The sequence below is a fragment of the Mesoplodon bidens genome, assembly GCF_964165515.1.
Source record: "Mesoplodon bidens genome assembly, chromosome: 2".
Classification (NCBI taxonomy): domain Eukaryota; kingdom Metazoa; phylum Chordata; class Mammalia; order Artiodactyla; family Ziphiidae; genus Mesoplodon; species Mesoplodon bidens.
The window spans coordinates 181153409-181179556 of NC_138177.1; the positions used below are offsets into that span (position 1 = coordinate 181153409).

At 44.4% G+C, this 26148-nt stretch overlaps 1 protein-coding gene across 1 annotated transcript; it reads left to right on the forward strand.

Moving 5' to 3' along the window:
- The first annotated feature begins 11500 nt into the window (after positions 1-11500).
- Positions 11501-25645, forward strand: ERRFI1 (ERBB receptor feedback inhibitor 1). Its single transcript, XM_081223961.1, has 4 exons — positions 11501-11654; positions 21804-22001; positions 22111-22184; positions 22968-25645. Exons 2-4 carry the CDS (start codon positions 21880-21882, stop codon positions 24149-24151), a joined length of 1380 nt encoding a protein of 459 aa, XP_081080087.1. The 5' UTR covers positions 11501-11654; positions 21804-21879; the 3' UTR covers positions 24152-25645.
- The last annotated feature ends 503 nt before the right edge of the window (positions 25646-26148 follow it).

Below are 26148 nucleotides of genomic sequence, written 5' to 3' on the forward strand. Positions count from 1 at the left end.
GCCCACACTTGACGCAACTAGAGAAAGCCCATGCACAGCAATGAAGACCCAATGCAGCCAAAAAAAAAAAAACCCACAAAAAACTGACAACTAAGTTTTCATCAATTATGATAATATTAAAAGACAATGAAATAATACTTTTAAAGTTCTGAGGAAAAAATTGTCAACATAGAGTTGCATATACATGAAACTATCTTTTGAGAAGGAGTGTGAAAAAAAGACATCTTCAAGCAAACAAAAACTGATAGAGTTTCAACCAATATATCACCCCCTAAGGAAATTTCAAAAGAAATATATTGTACAGAGATAGAAAACTAACCTCAAAATAACATCTGAGAGACCAAAAAAGCAAGAAAAAAAAAAAAAAGACCAAAAAAGCAAGAAAGAAGAAAAAGAAACTCCCTAAAAGACAAATAGGAAGTTCAGAATAATATAGTAAAAATGAATTCTAATCACCAGTAAATATATCAGCAATCACAACAATTTTTAGGAATTAAACTCTTCATTTAGAAGACAAAGTGGTTTTTTTTTTTAAATCTAGCTCTGTGCTTTTTACAAGACATACATAAAACTTAAGGGAACTCAAAGATTAAAAAGAAAATATTGGAAAAAGATTCACCAACATACTAAGTAAAAGAAAACCAGTATGACTATAGTCATATCAAACAAAACAAACTTGAAAGCAAAACTTATTACTAGAGGTAGAGGTTAATTCCATAGTAACAGAATGTTCAGTTTACCAGACAGGTTTAACAATCCTAAACTTGTATGCACCGAATAACTTAGTCTCAAAATATGTAAGTAAAAAATCAACAAAACACTAGGAGAATAAAGAGGAAGGATAGACCAAGAGCAGAGAGAATAAAGAAAGCTACTATGATGAGCTATCCAGACTTCCCTTGAGCACTGGAACTCTTACTTCTAGGATTAGTCCCTATACTTCTAGGATTGCAGCCAGAAAATAGCACTTAGCCATCAATTCTCTTTGCAGATTGCCTCAGCTGAAGAAAACTACCTTGCCCAAGGTTACTACTACTCCCAAGGGCAACTCACATCCAATGACTGGTTGATGAGGATGGAAGGAATACAGGCCCAGCTCCCTTACCCGAGTTGGGACAATCTGGCTATAGAGCTTTCCATAGGATCAGCAGAGGTCTGTATCACAGCTCAACATCTTCTGCCCAAGTCTGCTTCTTCATCCTCTCTTCCCCAGATCCCAAGAGCAAACTCTAAAAAACATGCTCTATCTCAAAGCCTGCTTCTCAAGGAAGGCAATCTGCAACAAATATCCATGGGAGAAGCACTGGTAAGAAATTGAAAATATGGAATTAAAGGTCAGGAAGGAAGATAGGGTTACCATTAGATTTTGAGGCAATTCCTATAGAGGTGATAAAAAAAAGTTCAGGAATTGAATGAGATGGCTAAACTATAAACAAGTAAAGACAGCTTCAAAGGATGCCTACAGCTAAGCATCCAAGAAAGAGAAGCATAGGCGACTTAGGAGAGGCATCAAAAAAGTGTAATAGTGTAGTGTCACCAAGGTGAAAGGACAGAAAACATGAAGAAATTTTAAGTTAATGTTAAATGCTTAATTTATAGGTAAGAAAATTGTTGTGGTGGCTACATAATGTGTACTAACAACATCCATTTCTCTTTTCTCCTAATCCATTCTCTAATTTTACTGTAGGAAACTACCACCCCCTCTACCCTTAGCTGATGTGCTTTGGATGGCACTGATTCTACCCATGGTTCCAAAGGTGGGCTCATGTTTCGGCTTGGACAGTCAGAGCATTGCATTCCCTGGCCTTCAGTTTGAACTAGTGAGAGTAAGGCTCAAGGTTTTTGTTGAAACCATTAAATGAACTCTTTTTTTTTTTTTAATTGGCTGACCCTAGGGTTTGCTGGCAGCCACCATGCCACTGAGGAACCTCAAGATGAAGTCAGTATAAAAGAGGACAAAGCCACAGTGAACTAAAGTCCTAATCGGGTGACATCATTTGAGCACCTGAATACAGCTGTGCATGTAGCTAGACATCCTTAGACTTTTCTGTTACTGAACCACTGAATTCCTGTTTTTTTTTTCCTTTTAATCCAATTTGAGTTGGGTTTTCTTTCACTAGCAAAGTAAAAAATTCTAAGTGATAGCATGAGGATAGCTATTCCATATTCGATTTTGTAGTACACTTTTTTCACTAAACATGATAATGGAAGAATTTGAGGTGGTTAAAAGTAAATTAACTGCCTAGGTTTGAGTCCACAGTTAGTAGCTGTGCAACCTTGGGCATATTACTTGACCTCAGTCGTAAACTGAGGAATAGCATGTACCTTATAGTGTTGTGAGAGTTAAATTAATATATGCAAAGCCCTAAGACTGTGCCTAATACTTGGTAAATGGTGTAAAAATGTTAGCTATTATTAATTATTATTTCTAATTACAAAATCTTCATAAGCATCATTTTAATAGATGAATGGATATTTCATACTTTACTTAGCCAATTGTCCTACTAACAGGCCAGTTTTTCACTATTGTGAATAACACTGCATTGAACATCTTTGAGCACAAAGCTTACTCTGTATATGATTATTTCCTTAGTTTAGAGTACTAGTGAAAATACCAGTTCAAAGAGTCTATTTGATTCTCAAAGATTTTTAGGGTGGTAGAATCTACAGCCTTGCTCCAAAGATACTTCCTTTGCATTTTTATACCAATTAGTCTATTTGCACTCATCCAAATCTTCCTTCCTGTAATTTAAGCTTAGACCTATGATCAAAAGGAGATATAAAATACAGGCAGACCTTGTTTTACTGCACTTCACTTTATTGCCCTTCTCAGATATTGTGTTTTACACAAATTGAAGGCTTGTGGCAACCCTGCATCAAGCAAGTCTATCGGTGCTATTTTTCCAACAGCATTTTCTCACTTCATTTCTCTGTGTTATATTTTAGTAATTCTCACAATATTTCAAACATTTTCTTTATTATTATATTTGTTATGGTGATCTGTGATTAGTGATCTTTGATATTATGATTGCAAAAAGATTACAACTCACTGAAGGCCCTGATGATGGTTAACATTTTTTAGCAAGAAAGTATTTTTTTTAATTTATTTTATTGAGGTATAATTGATTTACAATTTCTATTTACAGCAAAGTGATTCAGTTATACATATATATACATTCTTTTTCATATTCTTTTCCATTATGGTTTATCACAGGATACTGAATATAGTTCCCTGTGCTATACAGTAGGACCTTGTTGTTTATCCATTCTATATATAATAGTTTGCATCTGCTGACCCCAAACTCCCACTCCATCCCTCTCCCACCCTCCTCCCCGTTGACAACCACAAAGTCTGTCCTCTATGTCTGTGAGTCTGTGTCGTAGATAAGTTTATTTGTGTCATATTTTAGATTCCACATATAAGTGATATCATATGGTATTTGTCACAAGAAAGGTTTTTTTGTTTTTTGTTTTTTGTTTTTTTTGTGGTACGCGGGCCTCTCACTGTTGTGGCCTCTCCCGTTGCGGAGCACATGCTCCGGGTGCGCAGGCTCAGCAGCCATGGCTCACGGGCCCAGCCACTCCGCAGTATGTGGGATCTTCCCGGACGGGGGCACGAACCCGTGTCCCCTGCATTGGCAGGCGGACTCTCAACCACTGCACCACCAGGGAAGCCCACAAGAAAGTATTTTTAATGAAGGTATGTACACTGTTTTTACAGACATAGTGCTATTGCACACTTAATAGACTACAGTGTAATGTAGACATACTTTTATATGTACTGGGAAACCAAAAATCAGGTGACTTGTTTTATTGGGATATTTGCTTTATTGCACTGGTCTGGAAATGAACCTGCAACATCTCTGAGGTCTGCCTGTAAATGAGTCTTTACTAGGATCGTATACTCTAATTAATGAAATGGAATAAATGCTTATAAAGTATTAAAGAAATTCTAAAATAGAAACTATCAGAAAGCTCAAATAAGTGGATATTTTCTGAATTTTACTTTGAAAAAATAGAAATCATCAGAAGAATATAGTAGATTGACAATAAATATTTATTGAGTGAATGTGATGATTACTGTAATGTCCTGAAGTGCCTCCTGATGGATGCATCATTATAGGATGAATTAATAGGGAGTAGACTTTAGTATATTTCTAAATCGGTGAAAACGAAGTTTTTGTTACAGTTTTCCTCAAACAGCCTTCATTAATGACAACACCCTAAAGTTAATGATATAATCACATGTGTTTTACAATGTAAGAAACTGAGCAAAGGAATGGTCACTTGTCTTAATTACACAATCAAATATGCCTTTTTATTAAAAAAAAACTGGCCACCTTTAAGATATCAGTGATTCACAATCATTATTTTAAGAAAAGTACAATCTGGAAAAAAGATGACTTTATCCCACAGTCTTAAGTTGACTAAGGAAGAGATCAGAAACAACTCAGAAGAAATGACAGTGGCAAATTGAACTGAAGTATCAACCAACACTCACCTAACCTTTATAATAGATTTGAAGTTCATACCCTCTCTTATAAAAGGGTCATGGAACCTAAAGCCCTGAGTTCTAGTGGTGTCTCCATGAGAAATCTGTAACTTTTGCAATGTTGTAGACACTGAGGGATTTATTATAAAACACCATGAACCCCAATCTACATTTCCCCAAGCGAGGCTACCAGCCACAGATGCCATTCCTGTCACCTCAAGGGGCTGAAAACCAAGGAGCTGACCAAAAATCTATGCATTTGTCTCTTTCTCTCTGTCCCTCTTCTTGTGTCCCATCTGCTTCGTAATTACTGCCAAACGTTGGTGCAGCTCTCCACGTCCCAGGGTTAGAAGAACGAATGCCCTAACCAGAAGGATGATTCAGAACTAAGAAGATAACTTGGCACCCTCAGCCTCAAATTATAAATCTTTTGGTCACATAATGCCTGTGGCAATAAGAGAGACATCTCAACATGCAAATTTAAACATTTCACTGTCTACGTTAAACCTTTTCATAGCACCCTCCGCCTATTTTTAGCACCGAGTCTGAACTTCTTCACATGACATGACATATACAGTCAAGTAAAATCTGGCCTCTACTTAACCTCTCCAACCTCACCTCTTACCTTCTTGTCATTGAGAGTGAACTTGACCTCCTCAAATGTCAACATTCTGAACATTTTCTGTTTGCCCTGTTCTCCCTTCATCTTCCCACAGCTGAAGCAACCTTCACCTCTCAGTAGAGACCTCACATGGTCCGAAAAAGCTCTCCTGACTCCCCCGGGTCTGGGTGGGTGCCTTTCCTATGATTCCCATAGCACCCTGCCAGCCTCTATCACCTTATGACTTCCTGGGTGCTTGTCTACAACTCTCACAACTGAAAGTTCTCTGAGGGGAGGGATTGTGTGTCTCTTGCTTACTGATGGGTACCTAGTATGGCCTGGCACATAGGAGTTCAATAAACATTTATTGATGGATGACCTAATAAAAGTATGAATGAATAAAATTAGAAATACAAAAAGCGGGGTGAGGGAGGGTTGGATTGGGAGTTTGGGACTAGCAGATGCAAACTATTATATATAGAATGAATAAACAATAAAGTCCTATTGTATAGCACAGGAAACTATATTCAATATACTATAATAAACCATAATGGAAAAGAACATGAAAAAGAATATATACATATAACTGAATCACTTTGCTGTACACCAGGAATTAACACAATACCGTAAATCAACTATACTTCAATTTAAAAAAAGAAGGAGAAGAAATACCGAGAGGTGTTGGCATTCATTCAGTTCTTACAGCATCTGGTCACTGGGTATATCCCATTGCCTTTGCATTCCAGAGAAAATGGTAAAGCTGTTCATATTAAAAAGTTCTGTAGGGGCTTGAAGTTTACGGACAAACCAAGCCTATTTTTTTCTAAAGGAAACATGCCTATGGATGTTGATGAGTATGGGCTTACAAGTAAATGTTCCTAGACTTATGACCACTTGTTACCTTCCCTTCAGAGACACTAGGAAGATTCCCCCTGCCTATAGCTTATCTCTCCAAGAAAGGCTGATGCCTGAAATTTCACTATGACAGATCCCTTTCTTTGGCTTAAGGTTTTATAGCCTCTTAAGTGGAAATACTGCAAAGAAAGTAAAACATTTTATCTTATGAATCATTTATGCTCCTGGAATTTAACAAAACAACCTCCTGGATAAATTAAATCATGTATACTAATAAGCAATAGAGAATTTTGGAATCTTAAACTGAAAGGTGTTCAAAAACTCAAAGAATATATAACAGGTAATTCCGTGGCGGTCCAGGGGTTAGGACTCCATGCTTTCACTTCTGTGGGCCCCAGGTTCAATCCCTAGTCAGGGAACTAAGATCCTACAAGCCGTACCCCTTGGTCAAAAAAAAGAAAAAAAAGGAATACATAACAACACTAACAATGAGAATAACAACTGATTTAAAAAACAGCTAACATTTATTGAATCCTGATTGGAGCCAGGTTGTGATCTAAATACTTTTATGTACACAATATCATTTATCTACCCTATGGAATAGGACGTACTGTTATCCCCAGCTCACTAGGTGTTGAGAGGTTAGGAGCGTGCCTGAGTCATACAGCTAGTGATAGAATTGGATTCAAACCCAAATCCTCTGAATGCAGACCCTAAACTCTTCATCCCTACACCATTTTCCTGCTCCTTCTTTCATCCGGAAGAAAAGAAAATATCTGCTACCAAGGGACCAATGTGGTAGAATGATACCAAGTTATTTTAGAACTAAATCCAAAGAAAGAAGCATCTCTGTTTGCTTGTTTTAATATAAGAATTTAACTTTCCATATATGTTGTGTTTGCTGAACTATTCGCTTGTGTCTATGTAAACATACCTCATCTGTGTCAATGGCAATGAAGGAGTGAAATATATTTCTGAAATCTCTTAATGAAGAGTTGACATTAATATTTTTAATTAATTAATTAATTTGGCAAGGGACTAGAGCACACCCTACTGGCCAGCTAATGGGAAATACAGCATTTACTTGGAAGAAAATGTCATGTTAAAATCTGAAGATAAAAATCAGATTAGTGTTTTAAAGAACTTTGAAAAAATTGTCTCGTAAACATCTATATATTGAATTAGTGTATCTATAGGACACTAAAAAATTTCTAAAGGTTATAAGTTCTAGAAATGGGATAAAACTAGAAATATATTAACAGCCAATAGCATCAAATGTTGGTTAAGGGAGCATTAAGTAAATGAAAAAGTGGCTCAGTTAAAAACAAACTATACAAATAGCCCTCCAAAACTCATACTAAGCAAAAGCAGGTAAGCCCTGGCCCTAACGCTTAAACTAGTAGATGGATAAATTAAAATCAGCCTCTTCAGTCTTTTCCCAGGCTGAGCATACTGCCTGTATTTTTTTTCTTTCTTTTCTGTTTTTTTTTCCTTTTTTTAGGGGAAAAGCTAAGAAGGGGGAGTAATAACCCTAATTAATATCCCTGGGGAAAATGGAAGTTGTAAAGAAATCTTTTTCTGTGCAACTTTTCAAATGGCTGCTAAATTTGAAAGCTCCATGGAGATTTTGATTTGATGAGGCAATTCCCATGGGTGAATCTCGGCTCATATCAGCGGGAGAGTTTAAAGTAATCCACAAAGTTTATTGGAAATACTGTATAAATGTGTGTGTGTGTGTGTGTGTGTGTGCCCAGATGTCTCCAAAACATAAAGTGACAACTAAACAAATGACCTTTATGAAGTGCAATTCTTCCATTCTCATGTATTTTTTTATTGCACACATCTATAAATTGGTTTTTAAAAAAGTGCATAACTACATATACTGTGAATAGAAAAGGCTCTAGGACTAAGAGAGTAATGCAGAAAGTGTCTCACTTTAAAATATGTCTCTATAAATGGAGCCAAAACACAAAAACATCTATAATCAAGATGAATAAACACCAAGTTGTGATCCTCTTCTACAGGATTCGCATAATATCCAAATAGAAATTTGGAAGTGTCATAAGGCCCTGTCCAGCACATGCATGCTTACACACGACTTGCAGCCATACTGGGAGAGAACAGAAAGAAACAATGTCCTTAGGAAAGCAGAGACTGTGATCCTAAGGTTTCTGAGCCAGAACCTCCCCCTGTTCTCACTTCAAGGACAGCCTCTTCTTACTCTGAAAGAAGGACAAGTGCAAAATGACAATCTGGGTCAATGTGATGTAAGTCCAACATTTTAGATGTTACATTTAGGGTTTCTTTATATTAAATAACAATCAGCCAATATAAATTCCTTGGGAGGTGGCCTCAAAATTAGATGAATTGGGGCTTCCCTGGTGGCGCAGTGGTTAAGAATCTGCCTGCCAATGCAGGGGACACGGGTTCGAGCCCTGGTCTGGGAAGATCCCACATGCCGCGGAGCAACTAAGCCCGTGCGCCACAACTACTGAGCCTGCGCATCTGGAGCCTGCGCTCCGCAACAGGAGAGGCCGCGACAGTGAGAGGCCTGCGCACCGCGATGAAGAGTGGCCCCCGCTCGCCGCAACTAGAGAAAGCCCTCGCACAGAAACGAAGACCCAACACAGCCATAAATAAATAAATAAATAAATAATAAATTTATTAAAAAAAAAAAAAAAAAAAAAAATTAGATGAATTGGGGAGATGTAAAAAAAAAAAAACGTTGTCTGACTTTAATTTTCTTCCTTACTGGAGATAATTTAAAACATGCTAGATTCAGTACAAAGAGGGTATTTTTTCCCTAAACCTCTAGACTAGTGTTCTAATCTGTTAAAAGTCATGCAATGATCACTTGATAAACACAAAATGCTCATTTGAAGTTGCTTAGCATTTTCCTTTTAAACTGTTCCGCAAATACTCTACAATATTATTGATATGTCAGTATTATTACAAAATATCATTAATAGAGTCTTAGATAAAAGATATGTGGGGTATAAGTGTTCTCATGTAATTCAACCACAGCTGAGAAAGCCACATTGTATGAGTATTATTGTAAGCAAAATTCAGTAAGCCATCAGCTCTAACTGGTTTTTCCCCCAAAATGAATAAATCAAGATGTTTATTTTCTGGGGCCAGGGGGTGGGGGGGGGCGGGGGGTGGTGGAAATTTAGGAGTTTGGGATTAAAATATACACACTAGTGTATATAAAATAGATAACCAACAAGGACCTACTGTATAGCACAGGGAACTACACTCAATATCTTATAATAAGCCATAATGGAAGAGAACCAAAAAAGAATATATATATTCATATAGATATGTATAACTGAATCACTTCGCTGTCCACCTGAAATTGACACATCATAAATCAACTATATTTCAATAAAAAATTTTCTAAGATGTTTACTTTGGAAATTTTAAATAGATCAGAAGAAAAAATCATATTCATCAAGAATGACTCATGTGATTTTTTGATTTTTTTTTTGATAATTGACCAAAACATTAGCCCATCATACAGCTCTCAACTCTATACTGAGTATCCTGTTGATCTTCTTTTTCTAAAGAAGGGGTGTGTTTGATGGTTGCTCTGGTGATTATCACTGTATAATGAATAGGAGAATGTAAAAGCATGCCAATAAGGCCAAAGCACAAATTACAGCTGTATTGTGGTTACTTGAAATAGTGCAACCAGGGTGCCTTTTGGATGAAACTTGAGCTTGGCTAGGTCCCCATTCAGTAAGTGCTGGACTGTGAGGTCTGAAAAGATGTTCTCTGGCAAGTTCTCAGGCTGATCCTTTTTTTATACTGATAGTGTATGGGTAAGCCGTAAACATAAATGAAACCAAAATGGGGGAAAAAAATCTGGATAGATTGTCTGTGAATAAAAAACCTAGTTAATTTGGTAAGAAAATTAGCAATTAGTTGTGATTAATTTTCATCATCCTAAAATACTACATGAATGACAGTAAGTAAGAAAAGTTAACAGAAAGATGGAATAACTGAATTCTTAAGTAGCAGAGTAATGAAAATGACCCAAGAAGCCCTGTAGTCCAGGAGCCCATCAGAATGAGGGATAGAGCTCTCTCTGCTAAATATTTGTTTATCTTGCAAATAAAAGAGAGTTTTGTTTTGTTTTGTTTCTAGTTTTGGTTCCTAAGGCCTTGAATTCAAAATTAAGCCTTTGAATTAAATTTAAAAGAATGTAAGTAAATAATAGGGGAGAAAAGGCAAATCACTTCATGGAGTGTAAAGTTAATAGTTAACCTGATAATGAGGTCGGAATCTCATTCCATATGTTAAACTACCCCAATTAGGTAGTGCTAAATGTCTAACTATTGGGCATTACTGCTGAAATGCAAGAAGGGCCTCTGAGGAGACCAAAGAGGTCAGCAAGAGGTCTCTGGCCTCTACTCAATAGAGAGTACCATTCAGGGGATTTGTTCTAGTTAAAACTGGAGGGTTTCTGTCTGTTTGCTTTTTTTCTTACTTTAGTTACTCTTGGTTTGTTATCATTTGTATTATTTATTTTACGGTTAAACTATAAGCCTAAGTTGCATCACCGGCGCCTCGAGAAACCTCCTCCTGCCGGCTTGCTGGTGTTTTGTCCTTGGGCATCAGTGGCTGCCCTGATGCCAAGAGATGTTGAGGTCTGCCTGGGTCTATTAAGTAAACACGAGGTTGGGAACTCAAGCGGACGCCAAGTTGGGGTGGGGGTGGGGGGCTTCTGGAAGCCCGTGGGCGGCCCTATCCGGGTCAACTGCCACCAGGGCCTGGCCTCCGTTGGCAAACGTGTGGTCAGAGGAGAGGTGGCCGGGCACCCTGCCAGGAAAGGCCCTCACCAATGTGACCTCGCTGCCCCTCGCTGTCTCACACGGTCCCACTCTGCCCTACGCTGTCCCTCAAGGTTCCGATGCCCCACTCTGTCCTTCCTTGCCTTGCGCTGTCCTTGATGTCCCACACTGTCCCACCCTGTCCCGCGCTGTCCCTCCCACGCCGCGGCCCGCGGGCCTCGTGGTGAGCGCGTGGCTGCAAACGGCAGATGCGCCCCCCACACACACCCGAGGCCGGCCCAGCAGAAGCTCCGCTCGCCTCCCCCCGGTGCCCTCAGCCCACCCACGCGGCGGCAGCCCGCGGACAAGGGAAGACAAAACCCTCCCCGGGGCTGGAAACGGTGGAAACCCCGCGCGAGGCACGGCGCCGCCTTTGGGTCGGACAGGAACCGCGGCCGGGCGGCCCGCACACTTCAGAGGAAGATTCCCGGGAGGGGGTTCTCGGAGCTGGGCAGAGGCCACCCGGATCCGGCAGAGGGGAGGAGCCCAGACCGCGGCGGCCCAGAAACATGGCCCTCGGGAGACAAAGACTGCTTCCCCGCGGGGCCGCGCGACGCTGGCGGACCCCACGCGAGCGCCTCTGGACCCCACGCGAGCGCCTCCTCCGCGATATCGCCCCTTTAAGCGGCTCGCGCCCGGAATTGGCTGTGCGGGGGAGGTGGGGCGGCGAGCGGCGACGTCACGGCCCCGCCCACTCACTATATAGTGAGACGGCGACGGCGGCCGAGTGCGAGTGGGGAACGCTAGTGGGAGCGGGCGGCCGGTGAGCGGCGAGGCGCCTGCGCGGTGTCCGGGCCCCTGAGCCCGCGGCGCTGAGACAGCCGGGACGGACATGCGCGGGAGGGCGCCGTGGGGCAGCCGCGGCTTCGCTGGGGTAAGGGGCCTGCGGGCGGGGGGAGGCGGCGCCGCGCCCCTCAGGGCTCCGGGCGGCTCCCTACGCGGGGCGGGTCCCCGGGGCGCGGAGAGGGTCGCCCGGCGCAGAGTCTCCCGGGACGGAGGGAGGGGCCGGCCCGGGGCGCCGGGGACGCGACTCCGGGAGCGGCGAGCCGGGGTCCTGCGTCCGCGCGCTGGCGGTGGCCTCGGGCTCTTTCCTCCTCCCGCCGGGGGCTGCGCTAGTCTGGTCCACACAGCGCGCCCGCAAGCTCTGTCCTGGTAGCTGCGGGGGGTCGGGATCGGCGTCGGTGCGGACCCGCGGTTCTTCTGCCTAGTCTCAGCGACGACGGTCATCCCCAGTCGGTGTTCTTAATTCATCCGAGCAGCCCCGCGCCCTCCTCCCCCTCCTCCTCCTCCCAGGAACGTGATTCTTTGCTGTGATGGTCCTAAATGCTGCCTCAAACGGGAAGGAACTGTAGAATTCTGTGTTCGAAACGAGAACACTTATTGGCCCGTTCTTGTGTGTGTACGTGTGTGTTTATATGTGTATCATAGTCTTATACAAATTAGATGACTCCTTTACCAGGATTGATACTGGATTGGTGCTTGCGAAGTCTATATTAAGATTTCGTCATTGCTCGAAAGAAACCTGTCTCTTACCTGATAAAAAAATATGAGTAGGGTGTTAGTCATAAACGTAAGTGCAATCAGAATAGAGACTGTAGCTTTAAAAGAGATGTGTTGGTGACTTTAGGTGCACCTGCAACACGGGTAGGGCAGGACTGGTTTCTAGGCAACTGTCGGGGGTGAAGAAAGGTGAGGTTAAAATGCCTTCCCCCCCCCCCCGCCTTCTGGAGAACAAGTGTTCTACAAAGTTTCAGGCTTCTATAAATCTGTTAAGAATGCAATGGGGATACGTTTGTTCAGGAGACTGAAGCATCTAAATAAGTTCACCATATCTGGTTTTGCCTTCTTTTTTTAACTGCATTTCTTTCTTCTTTTTGTTCTTTTTTTAAAATCCTTACTGGAATTATATAGTTGTAAGTGAAGTTTTCCTTAAACAAAGGCATTTTGGTACCCATTTCAGAAAATGACCAAATTTTGCTAAGACCAAAATAAAAGAAGTCGGTTCCTTGTTAACAGGCCGACTATGATTGGTTATCAGTATGTTATCAATCAAGCTCTTTTCCAGATATTAGCAAATTTGAAGAGAAATACATATGGGTTTTAGCATGGAGTTCAGACACTGTTCGTCATTGCCTTCACTTCATACAGAGGTTTCTTTTTCAGCTGTGTGTTCTTGTGGACACTCACTGGTAGGTGGGAGAGGTCTGGGAGTAATAATTTATAGCCTAACAGATATTAGACTGTAAACTCCTTAAGGGCAGGGACCCTGCCTTGCACAACTTCTATCTTATGCCGCTTTGCACATAGTTGATGACTGATAAATAATTGCAGGAAAGCATATTTTACATTTTAAAGCTCAGCGGGATAGGACTAGTCACTGCTAAAGTTCGGAAAGCAAATCTGTTGTTTTTTTTTAAATGGCCGTTATGAAATGTCTGAATTATTCATATTTTTGGCAGATAGGGAAAACCACTGTCGTGATGCCCTGGGTTTCCTACTTTCGGTTCACAGTAGATTCTAGTTGCTCTTTCTGTGAGATTTAAATATACTGTAGACTTGAGTTTTTGTGTGAAAATAACTGCTGCTCCTCAGAGGAACCTAGATAATACTTCCTTTCTGCTAATAGTAATGGTAGCTTTTAAAAGCAAGTCACCGGGGACTTCCCTGGTGGTCCAGTGGATAAGACTCCGCACTCCCAATGCAAGGGGCCCGGGTTCTATCCCTGGTCAGGGAACTAGATCCTGCATGCATGCCGCAACTAAGAAGCCCGCATGCTGCAACTAAAGATCCCACGTGCCGCAGCTAAGAGCCGGCACAGCCAAAATAAATTAAAAAAAAAAAAAAATCAAGTCACCTAAATTACAGGCGCCGTCTAACATGCTTGAAACTGACCTGAATGTCTACATACCATGAGGTTGCTTTCAAAAGGTGACCAGAGGAGGGGAAAGATGGTGCCAGGGGTAATTCCAGGAATTGGAATGTCACGGACTCCCACCACGGAGGGAGTCTGCTCTTAAGCTAAATGCATTTGAGTGGGTACCTCATCATCAGGATTTCTGTAGCATCCTTTGGTGCTGGTGTTTGGCCATGCGTTACAAAAGCTGATTGGGATAACGCACCAGGTAAACGAAATCCAGTTGTGGCATTCTGGCATTATTCGCACAGTATAAACGTGCTTTGTAAAGATAGGTAAAACTGGTGAGTTTTGGGGTTCTGAACGTACGTTACTAGCTTAAATACAGAAGTTCGTTTTAAGGTCGGGGGAAGTTAATGTGGGATTCAGATTTCAGAAAGGAAAAAAGGATTCTGCGATTTGGAGTCCTCATTGATACTTGAATCCAATTCTTTATACCATAAAATTGGACACTATTACCGAAAGGCCATTGAATATATTTTTAAAATATGGGGCTCTGGCTACACGACGTAGCCCTTTTCAACTCCAAAGTGCCGTGATTCAACAAAAGATTACAGTTTAACAGAGGAAACAGTAGGAAGGTCAGGATGAGAAGACATTGTCCAAAAGCTCTTGTTAAAGACCCCCAGGATATGAAACTCGATGAGTTACAGATTGGGATTTGAAAATACTGGTCCTCTCTGCGTGGAATGCTCTTCTCCTGACTCTTCTCATGGCTGCCTTTTTTTTCATCCTTTAGATCCAAATTTTAAAAGTCACCTGAGAGAAGCCTTCCCTAGCCACCTGTGTGACTAGGTTTTTCTGCCTCCTTGCCCTCTCTTGTTCTCCGCTCATCCCCTTGGAATTGACCACAATCTGAAATTGTGTGCTTACCTCTCACCTCTCTGCTCAATGGACTGAACCTTAGGCAGCACCACCTAGCGTCGTAGGTAGTCCAGAATAAGCATCCGATAACTATTTGTGAAAATAATGAAGCCCTGCCCTCTAAAAACCAGTGAGCCAAATGCATGAGCTGAGTTCAGTCTTCTCTGCGCAGCTGACCAGCGCTTGGGTCCTGTCCTTTGTGTCAGTTTCTCCATCTGTAACCAAGAATGTCAGGAGGAGAAACATGGCTGTCACCTGAAATGAAGACACTCTAGAAAGGAGAGGTGGTGAAAGTGTAGTGGGGAAAATGCTAGATTACAGGGCAGAAGAGCCGCGATGGCCCTTTGCCAACAGGAAGATGCTTGACCTCACTTCATTTCCTCCTCTGCAAAATGGCGACTGTAATCCCTGTCTCCTCTTACACGAATGCCTTGGGGATCAAGTGAGATAACGTGTTAGAAAGTGTTTTGTCATCTGTGGACCGCTTTCCAAATACAAGACACTTTCTCATTAAATTCTGGATTTTACAATAGAGCCTGATTATCACGCCCCACAGGGATCCATGCTGGGAGTGGATTAAAAGGAGGCCCCTTGGGTATATGTAGGGACCCCTTTTTACGGGCAGAGACAGACCCGTGTATATCAAATACCATCTTGTAACGGGTTATATGATGGTGGGGCATCCACGTGTCACTGAAGGTTGACGGTTTCAAAGAACTGTTTGAAGTGGTCACAGAATATCAGACTGATACCTTAACCCACCCTTTCCAGAGGATACATAGGACAGACCTGCACGTAATAACTTGTACAGGAGAATTTGGGGGAGTTGAAGTATAATAGGAACTTTCACAGGCTAAAGGTTGCCCAAGAGAAAACTATTACCAGGCCGCGAAGCCCCAGGACAGTCTGTCTGAGCCACCCTGAAACCTTGAGCATCGCAGTGGGTCAGATCTTCCCCCGGTTTAATTAAGAGCTTGGAGAGCCGCGTGGTGTGTGGGAAGAGCCTGGCTCAGGTCTGGGCCCCAAGTTCCTTAGCTCTGTGCTTCCAGCTCCTCGGCTGTAAATGAGGGTGGTAATAGGCACCCACCTCCCAGGGTTGTGGAGAGGATTAAATTAGTTAATACACATAAAGCACTTGGAACAATGCCTGTCAGATAAGTGTCCGGTGAACTAGTTATTATCCTTACTGGGTTTCTGTTCACTGTAACAATCTCGAATTACCCATTGGGTGACTTAAATGGTCATTAATTAAATTTGAAGTTTTAAAGACTCGCTTCCTGTCATTAGACTATTGTGCTCATTGTCATTAAAATCTGAATAGAAATCATGTGTCTTTCACAGTTAGAAATCTACTGTGTGTGTGTCTAAAAGGAATAATATTTTTCCCTCCAGTGTGTCTTTGTGTTCTGCTGACGATAGTGCCTCTGTAGGAAAAGGACAAAGGACAAAAGAATCCATTCCTGCTGTGGGGCGTTTCTGATCTGTCACCAGAGCCATGTAGGAGACAGGGGATCCAGAGGCTGTCGGTGACCATGGTAGTGAAGGAATACGTTTTCTGTGGGCTTGCCATTTCTTAAAATACTTAGCTAGAGAATATTCTGAATTATTTCAGAACTTAGGTCACCTAGCTTTGACTGCTTCAGTGTGAAGATAAAACATCTTCCTGGTTGCCTTGGTTTTTACCACCTACAAATGGGCCATTGTGGGCCAGGTGCAGGGCTGCAGGAGGACACAACGTCCATCCCCACCGCACTGGGCCACACGCACATCTTCACTGAAACCACTGAGTTTAGTTACGTGTTACTGACTTCATACAACACACTTTTAAATCATCTGGGCATTTAACGCAGAGGCTGTTGATGCTTCCACAGCGGCAGGGCGCTCTCCTACCTTGCTGCTCCTTCTCCCTTCCCCCAGATCATGCCTATTAAAGTGAAATCCGAGAAAAACCCCGAATTAGGGCCTGCGATGTTTGAAGAATCTTCTGCTTTTAGTAAATCAGCTCAGGCCACACAACACTCTAGCGATCATAAACACTGAATGTGTTAGGTGAATGTCAAATAAGTTTTCTCCTTTTATTAACGAACATTTAAATCCTGTAAAAGAGCTAAACCGAACGTTCAGTGCAGATCGCTTGGCAACCAGTGCTTTAGACACTAATCACAGTATAAATAGTGAGGTTTGGTTTTGTTTTCTTTGCTTTTTCATTTTCCCGAAGGTGATTATTTTAGGCATCTTCAAAGTGAAAGCTGAGTTGGTTTATTTGGGGAGGGTCTCAAATCATGGTATTTGTCACGGTCTTCAGTCAGTTTCTTTTCACAGATTTTGGCTGTGAATATAGTTACCTTATATCTCCCTGGGTATGGAAATAGGTAGGTAGGTAATTGTTAAATGCAGCTGAGAAGACCATTTATCACCCTGAATAAACAGAAATCAGGTTCTTAAACCAGATTGAAAGAAGGAAATTACATCACGCTTTTAAATAAGGAAGCACTGGGCAGAACTGGATGAGCTGTGTGACAAAAATGTGCCCCTCCCCCTCTCGTGGATTGCCTCTGAGATTTATTAATGGGATCTGTGGCCAGGTAAGCCTATCTAGGCTATTGTCTCAAGGTAGCCTGGTTTTTAAAGAACAGTCTCAAAGAGGCTATCCTCAAGCAAAAGGCATGCGATTTCACCTATTTGATAAAGAATGTGCAATGTGCTTTTGGGTGTAACCCTTTTTTTTTTTTTTTTTTTTTTTTTTTTAAGGAAAATGACCTTAAATTTAGCAGCAAAAACACAGGAGGTGCATTACAATCCAGAAGAGAGGAGAAGGTGAAATTCAGTGTTTCTAGAAAGCATCCCCTGATTGCTTTGAGTAGACATTTAGTAACAGATGCCAGTTGGGAAAGTTACATTGTTTACCATTTAAGCTTCTAATTTTTTACCCAGTCTCAAACTGCCCACTTTGGATTTTGGAAATGAATTTAGTGAAAACTCCTTGCTGGCTACCTGTCGTAGACTTGTTCCGTTAGAATTGGGCAGTGTCAGCAAATGTTAAGTTTATCCCTTACAGACCTGTGTTTTTCCCCTTCTTCACTGGTTTGTATTATAAATTACATGAATCTTTCATGTAATTACTTTTTAAAAAATGAGATGAATATTTTCTCAAAATCCACTTACTAAGTATGTGTCAGAAATGAATGAGGTCAGGATCCGTTGGGGCGGTGGGAGTGCTGTCCTAGAAAGTTAGGCTGATAGAAGGGGACCAGGGGCACAGAATAACCCGAGCCCTGGACATCCTCCTCTGGCTTCTCCCAAGGGAGCGGGTCCATGGAGAGGATGGCCCTGAAGCCTAAATTGATTCCTAACAGCGATTTGGGGAAAGGAGAAGCAAGAGCTTGAGAAAGGTAGATGGGGGCATCGTTGTGAAGGCCTTCAGTGCCAGACCGAGCAGCTTTCACTGAGAAGCCTTTGAAGACTTTGACGAGGTTGGAGCAGTGGGAGATGAGGGACAGCGATCTGGTGTGCAGGGTGGGCGGGGGACTTTCAGACCCGAGGCAGATCGGGACGGAAGGAAGATAGATTTGAGAAACAGCGTAGAAATAAGCTGTGGACCTTGGCGATTGAATGTACATCTGCTGTAACTCAGGTTAAAAATGGTGCCTTTCGGAGACGTGTGATCTGCTTAGACTGTGAACTGGTTTGGGAAGGGGGAGGGGATGTGCAGTGGGTGACAGGAGGCATTTGGTTAGTAAAGTTGGAGATGCCAGGGGACCATCCGACTGGAAAGGTAATCACCAGACAATAGGAAATACAAAGTGGAGGCTTGCGCCTGGGCTGGACTCGGCTGGACTCGGGTTTCGGGAAGCTGTCAATGTAGAGTTGAAGTCCTAGAGGGGGATCAGAACTCCAGGCAGGGCCGGGTTGTAAGGAGAGAAAGTAAAGGGACAGCCTCAAGAAACAAGTGGTTTTAGGGGTTTTGTTTTGGTTTGGTTTTTTTCCTTGAATTAAAAAAAAAAAGTGATGTTAACAGGAAAAAGTAGTTCACACCTGGGATGGGTATTTAACAGCATTTTTGACACAAAGGCTAAAAATTAGTTCATGTATTTTAGAAAAGTTACTATGCCCAAGGTTATTGAGACCCTGGTCTATACCAGGCTGGGTGGGTTCACATTAGCTTTCGTATTTTTGCATTTCATCACACAGTGCCATCTTGGACTTAGAGATCCTGGTTTTCCCACGTAGGTATCTTTTTGCAGCCGTTTTCCTAATGAATCGTAAGGTAGAGCTAGTTTTACAGTTATAAGGGAACAAACTTTGAAACATGGCAGCATCAGTTAAATTTCACTTGAGCGCCGTGTTTCTTTTTGACTCGAGGTTGACCAAATTGATTGCCTTTTTTTTTTTTTTTTTTTTTTTTTTTACAGAGGAGTATACATATTGAATACTTCCAGAGTTTTGAGAGAGGCATAAAAGAATTCCAGGTGGTTGAGTTTACAACCTGAGGAACACACTTTAAAAGTTTGCTTCCAGACCCCCTGCAGGTTCCCCTTTTTGAGTCTACTGTTGGGAATTATTTTCCAGAAGAAGAGAGCACACAGTGACACTGCCCTGGGAGCTCCCCGTGCGAGCCAGTGGGAAGTTTGGACAGTTTCATAACATGGCCCATTCACAATTCCCCATTGAAATGTAGAGGCAGGTCACCTTCGATGAATGCACAAAGACACTATTGTGGTCACAAGCGAGCTGCCTCAGTGAACACAATTCTTTTCATACTAAAAAAAAAAAAATAATAAATAAATTTTTTTTTTCTTAAGAAAGCTAACAAGGAGGTGATGGAAACAATGACCAAAAAATAACTTTTTCTAGAACGTGTACATAATGTTAAGGGACCACTGAAATGGAAGTCCAGAGTTCCGAGGCCATTTCAGCAGAGGCGATGGTTACACAATCACCCTGTTGAAAGCGAAGATTTAGATGGCATTCGGAGGCCGACCCACAGTAATTACTGGTAGTTCTTGCTGGCCTGCAGACAGGTGAGGGCTGGGCCTTCACCATCCCCTGCAGCACTTTCCTCTAATCTGGATGGGCGATCTTCAAACGTGTGCTTTCAAAACAGTCAGATACCATATTCTTCTTCCTATCTGACCTTTCATTTTTCTATCGCCACAGATACTGTCCCTGTCGTCCTGCCAGTGCTTGCAGATTGCTCAGAAACAGCACCCTAGACCACCGGGCAGGGACAGAGAGGGCGTGTCTAGCAATTTTTTGCTAAATTTTTTTACCTTTAATTTTTCTTAGAGCTTAACTGCATTCAGGGGAAGTAAAAACACATTTGCTTTGTTCCTGATCTTAAAAACCAAGCCTCAGAAACAACAAAAAAAGACCTCCCAATAACTTAGATTTCTGAAATGATGGGTTTCCCCCCCTCTTCTTAATCACATATCTTTAGAGACCGATGAAAGAAAGATATAATGCTTGACTGTTAGAAATAATATTTTAAACCTGTTGAAATCTTTGCCTAGTATATGAAAACAGCTGACTTCGGGAGAGTAAAAAGCTGAGAAGGGCTGATCGGACCCCATCCTCCTTTGTCACTGAAACATTACTGTCTGCATTCCTTTTTACGTGAAAAAAAATGAATCATAAACATTTGCAGAGTATTTTTTAGACCCTTAGCTTTAAAAAAAAAATAAACCCTATGCCTTACATATTGTATACATTCAATTGATGCTGACAATACTAATAGATGTCGTTGTACAAACATCCATTCAACAAACATTCACTTACTGAGCACCTGCTAACGTTCAGGTGGTGATAATTAATGATTGGGGCGCAGCCTCTTTCCTGAGCTCACAGTCTTGTAGGGGGTGACAGATTTGACCCTGAAACAAAACTCTGACCTGCGTGCCCCTCCCCCAGCACAGCACCCATCTCACTAGTCTTGTGTCACCCACAGTCCTCAGCACGGCACCCAGCTCTCGGTTTGTGCGAAAATACTTGCCAAGAGGATGAGAAGGCGTTAGAAAGTATGTACACGTCGCACAAGGGGTCAATGGGACACGGAGACTTGACAAGTGACGTCCCCACCTTATTCTAAGCAGACACGCATATCTGAAGACAGGGCAGACGGGGATGATACTAACGAATTCACCTCAGTAATGAATACGGAAAATGGGGACTGGGGACTCCAGACACATCTGAGAAGGGGGCGGAGGGGTCTGAAGGTGACAAACTGCTGGGTTAAGAAAACTGTAATCCATGCCTCGCAGCTAGGCAGGACAGACATAAATTACTGGGCACTTCACAGGGGAGAATGTGGAGAATGCAGTCTTCAGTTTGCCTTTAAAAGGGAGGAGGACGCTCTGCAGGCCTCTGCCGAAGCCAGTCCCCCTGCAGAACTTGATTTCCCCAGGAGAATGGAAACGAGTATCTTCATATGTAACGATGTCTTTATTCTCGCAAAAGTAATAACTGGAGAATTTGTCTTCCCGGGGCCCACCCCGAAATACAGAATCCAAGTAAATGCTGGGCTTGTGGGGTTGGTTATCAGGGGCCGAGTGTAGACTCTCCTGCTTCATCAAAGCGTTGGGGGGCTTCCCTGGTGGTGCAGTGGTTGAGAGTCCGCCTGCCGATGCAGGGGACATGGGTTCGTGCCCCAATCCGGGAAGATCCCACATGCCGCGGAGCGGCTGGGCCCATGAGCCATGGCCGCTGAGCCTGCGCGTCCGGGGCCTGTGCTCTGCAACGGGAGAGGCCACAACAGTGAGAGGCCCGCGTACCGCAAAAACAAAACAAAAAAAGCGTTGGGTCTTAGAGAATATTAGTGCTGCAGATTCGAACACAGTCATTTCTGAAATTACTTGTGTAGCTCGGGGGTCGGGGTGGGATGAGCTCCACTCCCAACACAGCCACACACTGGAAGGTCCGCGTGTGTGCTCTGGCGGCCGAGGCCGCTGTGTGGTGCCGCTCTCAATGCGCAGGAGCTCTGCCTCCGCTGGCGACGGTCTGTTTCCCATTGGCTGAAAGCATCTCACATCCTGGATTAGTACATACCCCCGCCCCCCGAAGAAGACTTATAATGTCTACCTTTACGTACCCTCGTGAAAAGTAAGAGCTAGGTAACATAAAAATGGAAGAACTGAGTGGAAGTCGGTCGTGGCATGTTTCTATTCCACAGCCCCCCATATTCTCTCACCGTGGCGAGTTCCGCGTGTTTCGGGATTGTTCCCTTGACTCTGTCCTCTGTATCCCCTCTAGGGAATGAAAGCCACTGGCTGACCACACATCCCTCCCTGGGCTTCACGAATTTGAAGACTTCCCAGAACAAGGCACAATGTCCATGGCCGGAGTCGCTGCTCAGGAGATCAGAGTCCCGTTAAAAACTGGGTTTCTGCACGATGGCCAAGCCCTGGGGAGCCTGAAGGCCTGCTGGCGGGGCCGCGGCGAGTTTGAGAAGTAAGTGCAGGACGTGGGGCCGCTGGAGCCTGAGCGTGTGACGTCTGAGTGAGGGCGGGGACGCGATTGCTGCCTGTTTGTCACCAAGGTGTCCGTCCTTTCCTTTCAGCGGCTTTTTGAACATCGACCCAATAACCATGGCCTACAGTCTGAACTCGACGGCGGAGCACCTAACATCCGTAGGTACGTGTCCTGAGAGCCCAAGCTCCCCTGGCACTTGGGGAGGAGGGTGGTGGCAGCCCCTCGCGTGAGCTTGGCCTCCAGTGTTATTTTCTAAATGAGGGAACGACCTGAGCCATTTCCGACAGGAGCCGGACCCCTAGTGGCAACAGATTCTGAAGCTAAGCATGTTCTTAGCCGCCTTTGCACCTCAGCCTGAGTCACTGCGTCTCCCCGTGGGGGTGTGAGCTTCTAAAGGCATCCCAGCAATGAGACATAATAACTTTTAGGGACCCCGGACAGGATCTCTTTTCTTCCTGACGAGCCTCGAATGCCTGTTTGAAAGTGACAAGGTGGTATAAGTGTTGACAAAAACTTAGAAGAGTGTGTGTGTGTTAGTCCTTGTAACGTGAACCTGGCGTTCCTTAGATCTTTGCCAAGGGCTGCTTGTCCCATCTCAGGCGAGTCTCTGGCTCGCGCGGTATCGCAAGGGGCCGGGTGAGCCTTCGCCCTATCTCAGGGCTGTCCTGCATGTGCTGTGTGGTCCACCTCTCAAAGGGCCAGGTTGGTGCGGGCTGGCACTTGCGTAAGCATGTGGGCGTGCGCTGCGCACATGTCCAAGGCAGATAGAAGAGATCATTTGTTCTTTGAACCAGATCAGGTGCGTTCCCCACCTCCGGGCTCCAATTACGCCCGCGGCGCTTGCCTGGGTGTGCTCGGCGTTCCAACGGCTGGGTGTTTGGCCAGGAGCGCGGGCAGCTGAGGGCGAGTGCGGTCGATCTTGGGTAACCTCTCGGTCCCTTCCAGGGCGCGCTTCCAGGTCTGCTCCGATGAACGGCAGCCACTTCCCGGAGCACGGCCCCTCTGCCAAGTCCCGTCTGCCCCCTCTCGTCATCCCCTCGAGTGAAGGCTGGCGGCAGCAGGAGGAGGACCGGGTGGCGTGTGGGTTGAAGAAGCTGGCAGTGAACGGGGTCTGTGCCTCCACGCCCCCGCTCACCCCCATCAAGACGCCTCCGGCCCTCTTCCCCGGCGTGGCTCCCTGCGAGCGGGGCTCCAGGCCCCTGCCGCCGCTGCCCATCTCCGAGGACCTCTCCCTGGACGAGACGGACTGCGAGGTCGAGTTCCTGACCAGCTCGGACACGGCCTTCCTTCTAGAAGACTGCGCGCTCTCCGACTTCAGACCCGACGGCCCCGGCAGGCGCAGCTTCCGAGGGTGCGGTCAGATCAACTACGCGTATCTCGACCCCCCGGCCGCCTCGGCCGCGGATCTCAGCCAGGCGCGCGACCAGGCTGCCGGGGCGCCGAGGGCCAGCCCCGCTCCGTCCCAGGCCCACCGGAGACTGAGGAGGTCTCACTCAGGCCCCGCAGGGTCCTTTAACAAGCCGGCCGTCAGGATCTCCAGCTACGTGCACAGGGCTTCTCCCAACTCCGACGACGACAAGCCCGAGGTGCCTCCCCGGGTCCCCATCCCTCCCCGGCCGGCCAAGCCGGACTACAGAAGGTGGTCGGCCGAAGTCACTTCCAGCACCTACAGCGACGAGGACAGGCCCCCCAAAGTCCCGCCGAGAGAACCCTTGTCCCGGAGTAACTCCCGCACCCCGAGCCCCAAAAGTCTCCCGTCTTACCTCAATGGGGTCATGCCCCCCACGCAGAGCTTTGCCCCTGACCCCAAGTACGTGAGCAGCAAAGCCCTGCAGAGACAGTACAGCGAGGGGGCCGCCGGTAAGGTCCCCTGCATCCTGCCCATCATTGAAAACGGGAAGAAAGTGAGCTCGACGCATTATTACCTGCTCCCTGAGAGGCCGCCCTACCTGGACAAATACGAAAAGTTTTTTAGGGAAGCAGAAGAGACACACGCAAGCACCCCCATCCAGCCCCTCCCTGCCGACGGCGGTGTCTTTTCGGCCCCAGAAAAGCTGGACTCGAAACCAAGAGTGGATCTGGCAGGCCACGCGAAGCGCAGACATTTCTCCTACGTGGTTTCCCCTTAGACCCTGGGTCCTGGCTCAGCAGAGGTGCCGCAGCAGCCATCGGTTCTCCTGCAGTTCTCCAGCCTGATGGCGGTGCACAGGAAGACGGTGCAGGTCGCGGGGTCAGAGAGTCAAACTGTCTGTCTTAAAGAGAAGGGTTTAGAGGGTCATGAGGTGCTGCCATGCTGAGCATCCCTGACCGTGTTAGCGGCGGAGAAAAGTCTGCTCAAGTCTGTGATTTAAAGATGTGATGCGGGAAGGAAGGATGGAGACATTTCTGTACGTGCGCACGTTATGCACCCGTACCTACACTTGTGGTAAAATCGTAGATCCTAGTTGCAAGTTAACCAAGTAGTTGCTATCTTAGAGTAATATATATTTAGAATGATAAAAACTAAAGCTGGAGGATGGCTCCTGATAGACTGAAAATTGAGCAAATGGAAGAGAATACAGAATACAGTATTGTTTAGATCAAAATCATTAAAAAAAAAAAACCCAACTATTTCTGCTTACTAAGTTTGAGGATTTCTGGCTCTGAGGCCTGTTCTGTTGTCTCATTCATTTTTGCAAGCAGTTTTTCCGTGGAGGGCAGGCCATCCGTTCTTTCCGTGACTTAACCTGCCTCGTTCAAGTCATCCCAAGACCTAAATCCTTTAGGTCTTGCTTTCTGGTCTGTTGCGGGGAGGGATGGCCACATACTTGGTACCGTATTCTCACGTGTCCGTGTCTCACATCTTGAAAAATGGGAAGGTAACAGAATTCGTCAATCATTTTTCCTTACCATTCCTGCTGTATTCTACCCCCCCACCCCCACCCCAGAAACACAGGGCGCTCGGGGGAAAGCAGACTAAACTCTTTGCCGGTGTTGAGGATGTCAGTTGGAGCAATAATGAAACAGCAACGCGGTTGAGAGGATCTGTGTGGGGACGTGTGTCGTGGGTTTTTTTGTTTGTTTCTTGTTTTTTTGTCTTGGGTTTTTTCCCCTCCCCTTTTTTAGACTGTATAAATAAACGAATACAACACAAGCTGGACTTGTGTTGCTGGTTCCTCTTCAGTATTTCCTGGGGATTGTTTGCTTTTTAAGTAAAACACTTCTGACCAACAGCCCAGTATGTCTTAAGAGCAGAGGTCACCTCAGCACCTGCTTTGGAAACTCTCACAGTCGGCTGCTCCGCTCGGACAGCTCACGTTCCCATTTTCACAAGCTTCGTTGTATTTATCTTGTGTAGAGCCGCACAAAGGAGATGGTGCTCAGTAACAGAAGTACCTTACTGCGATGTTCTTCATATTAAACAAGCTGTTTACAGTTTAAACTGCTGAGTGATGTTATTTGAGCTATTTAAAGCTTATATTTTAGTATGAACTAAATGAAGGTTAAAACATGCTTTAGAAAAATGCACTGATTTCTGCATTTATGTGTACAGTATTGGACAAAGGATTTTATTCATTTTTGTTGCATTATTTTGAATATTGTCTTTTCATTTTAATAAAGTTATAATACTTATTTATGACACAGTTGACAATGTTTCTTGCCTACAGTCTTATAAAATTTTGTCTCGAGTAATATGACAACATGAGCATTTTTAAGCACAAGGGAAGATTTTTAAGTAGTCTAACATAGGCTTGAAATTTACCACCATTCCCTAAAATGACAAACGATTTAAGCAATGTACATTTAAATAGTATACAGACAGTGAAAACGAGCTGTTTGTATTTACCTATAACAATTAAGAAGGTGCGTCTGAACTGATGCTGGTTTGTTGCTGTGGAAACAGGTTCCTTCTGGGGAGGGGCGTCCCCATCAAGGGGGCTGTAACAGGAAGCAGCCAGCTCTGACATGGACCTGATGTGACGCATTCTGAGTTTGAGGACTAGGTCTGGATTGCCCTGGACCCTTGGGAAGGCTCTGCTGCTTGCTTGATGCAAGGCCACCAAAGGAAGCCCAGCCTGCCCTGGCCTCTCATTGAGTCACACATTTGGAAGGCGGGAGGAGGCTGGGATGCTGTCAGGGAGGGTGC

Coding starts and splice junctions, on each gene's coding strand:
- ERRFI1 (XM_081223961.1), top strand. CDS start 21,880: ATGTCCATGGCCGGAGTCGCTGCTCAGGAGATCAGAGTCCCGTTAAAA. Junction 22,002..22,110: donor GGCCGCGGCGAGTTTGAGAA/GTAAGTGCAGGA, acceptor CTTTCCTTTCAG/CGGCTTTTTGAACATCGACC. Junction 22,185..22,967: donor GGAGCACCTAACATCCGTAG/GTACGTGTCCTG, acceptor GGTCCCTTCCAG/GGCGCGCTTCCAGGTCTGCT.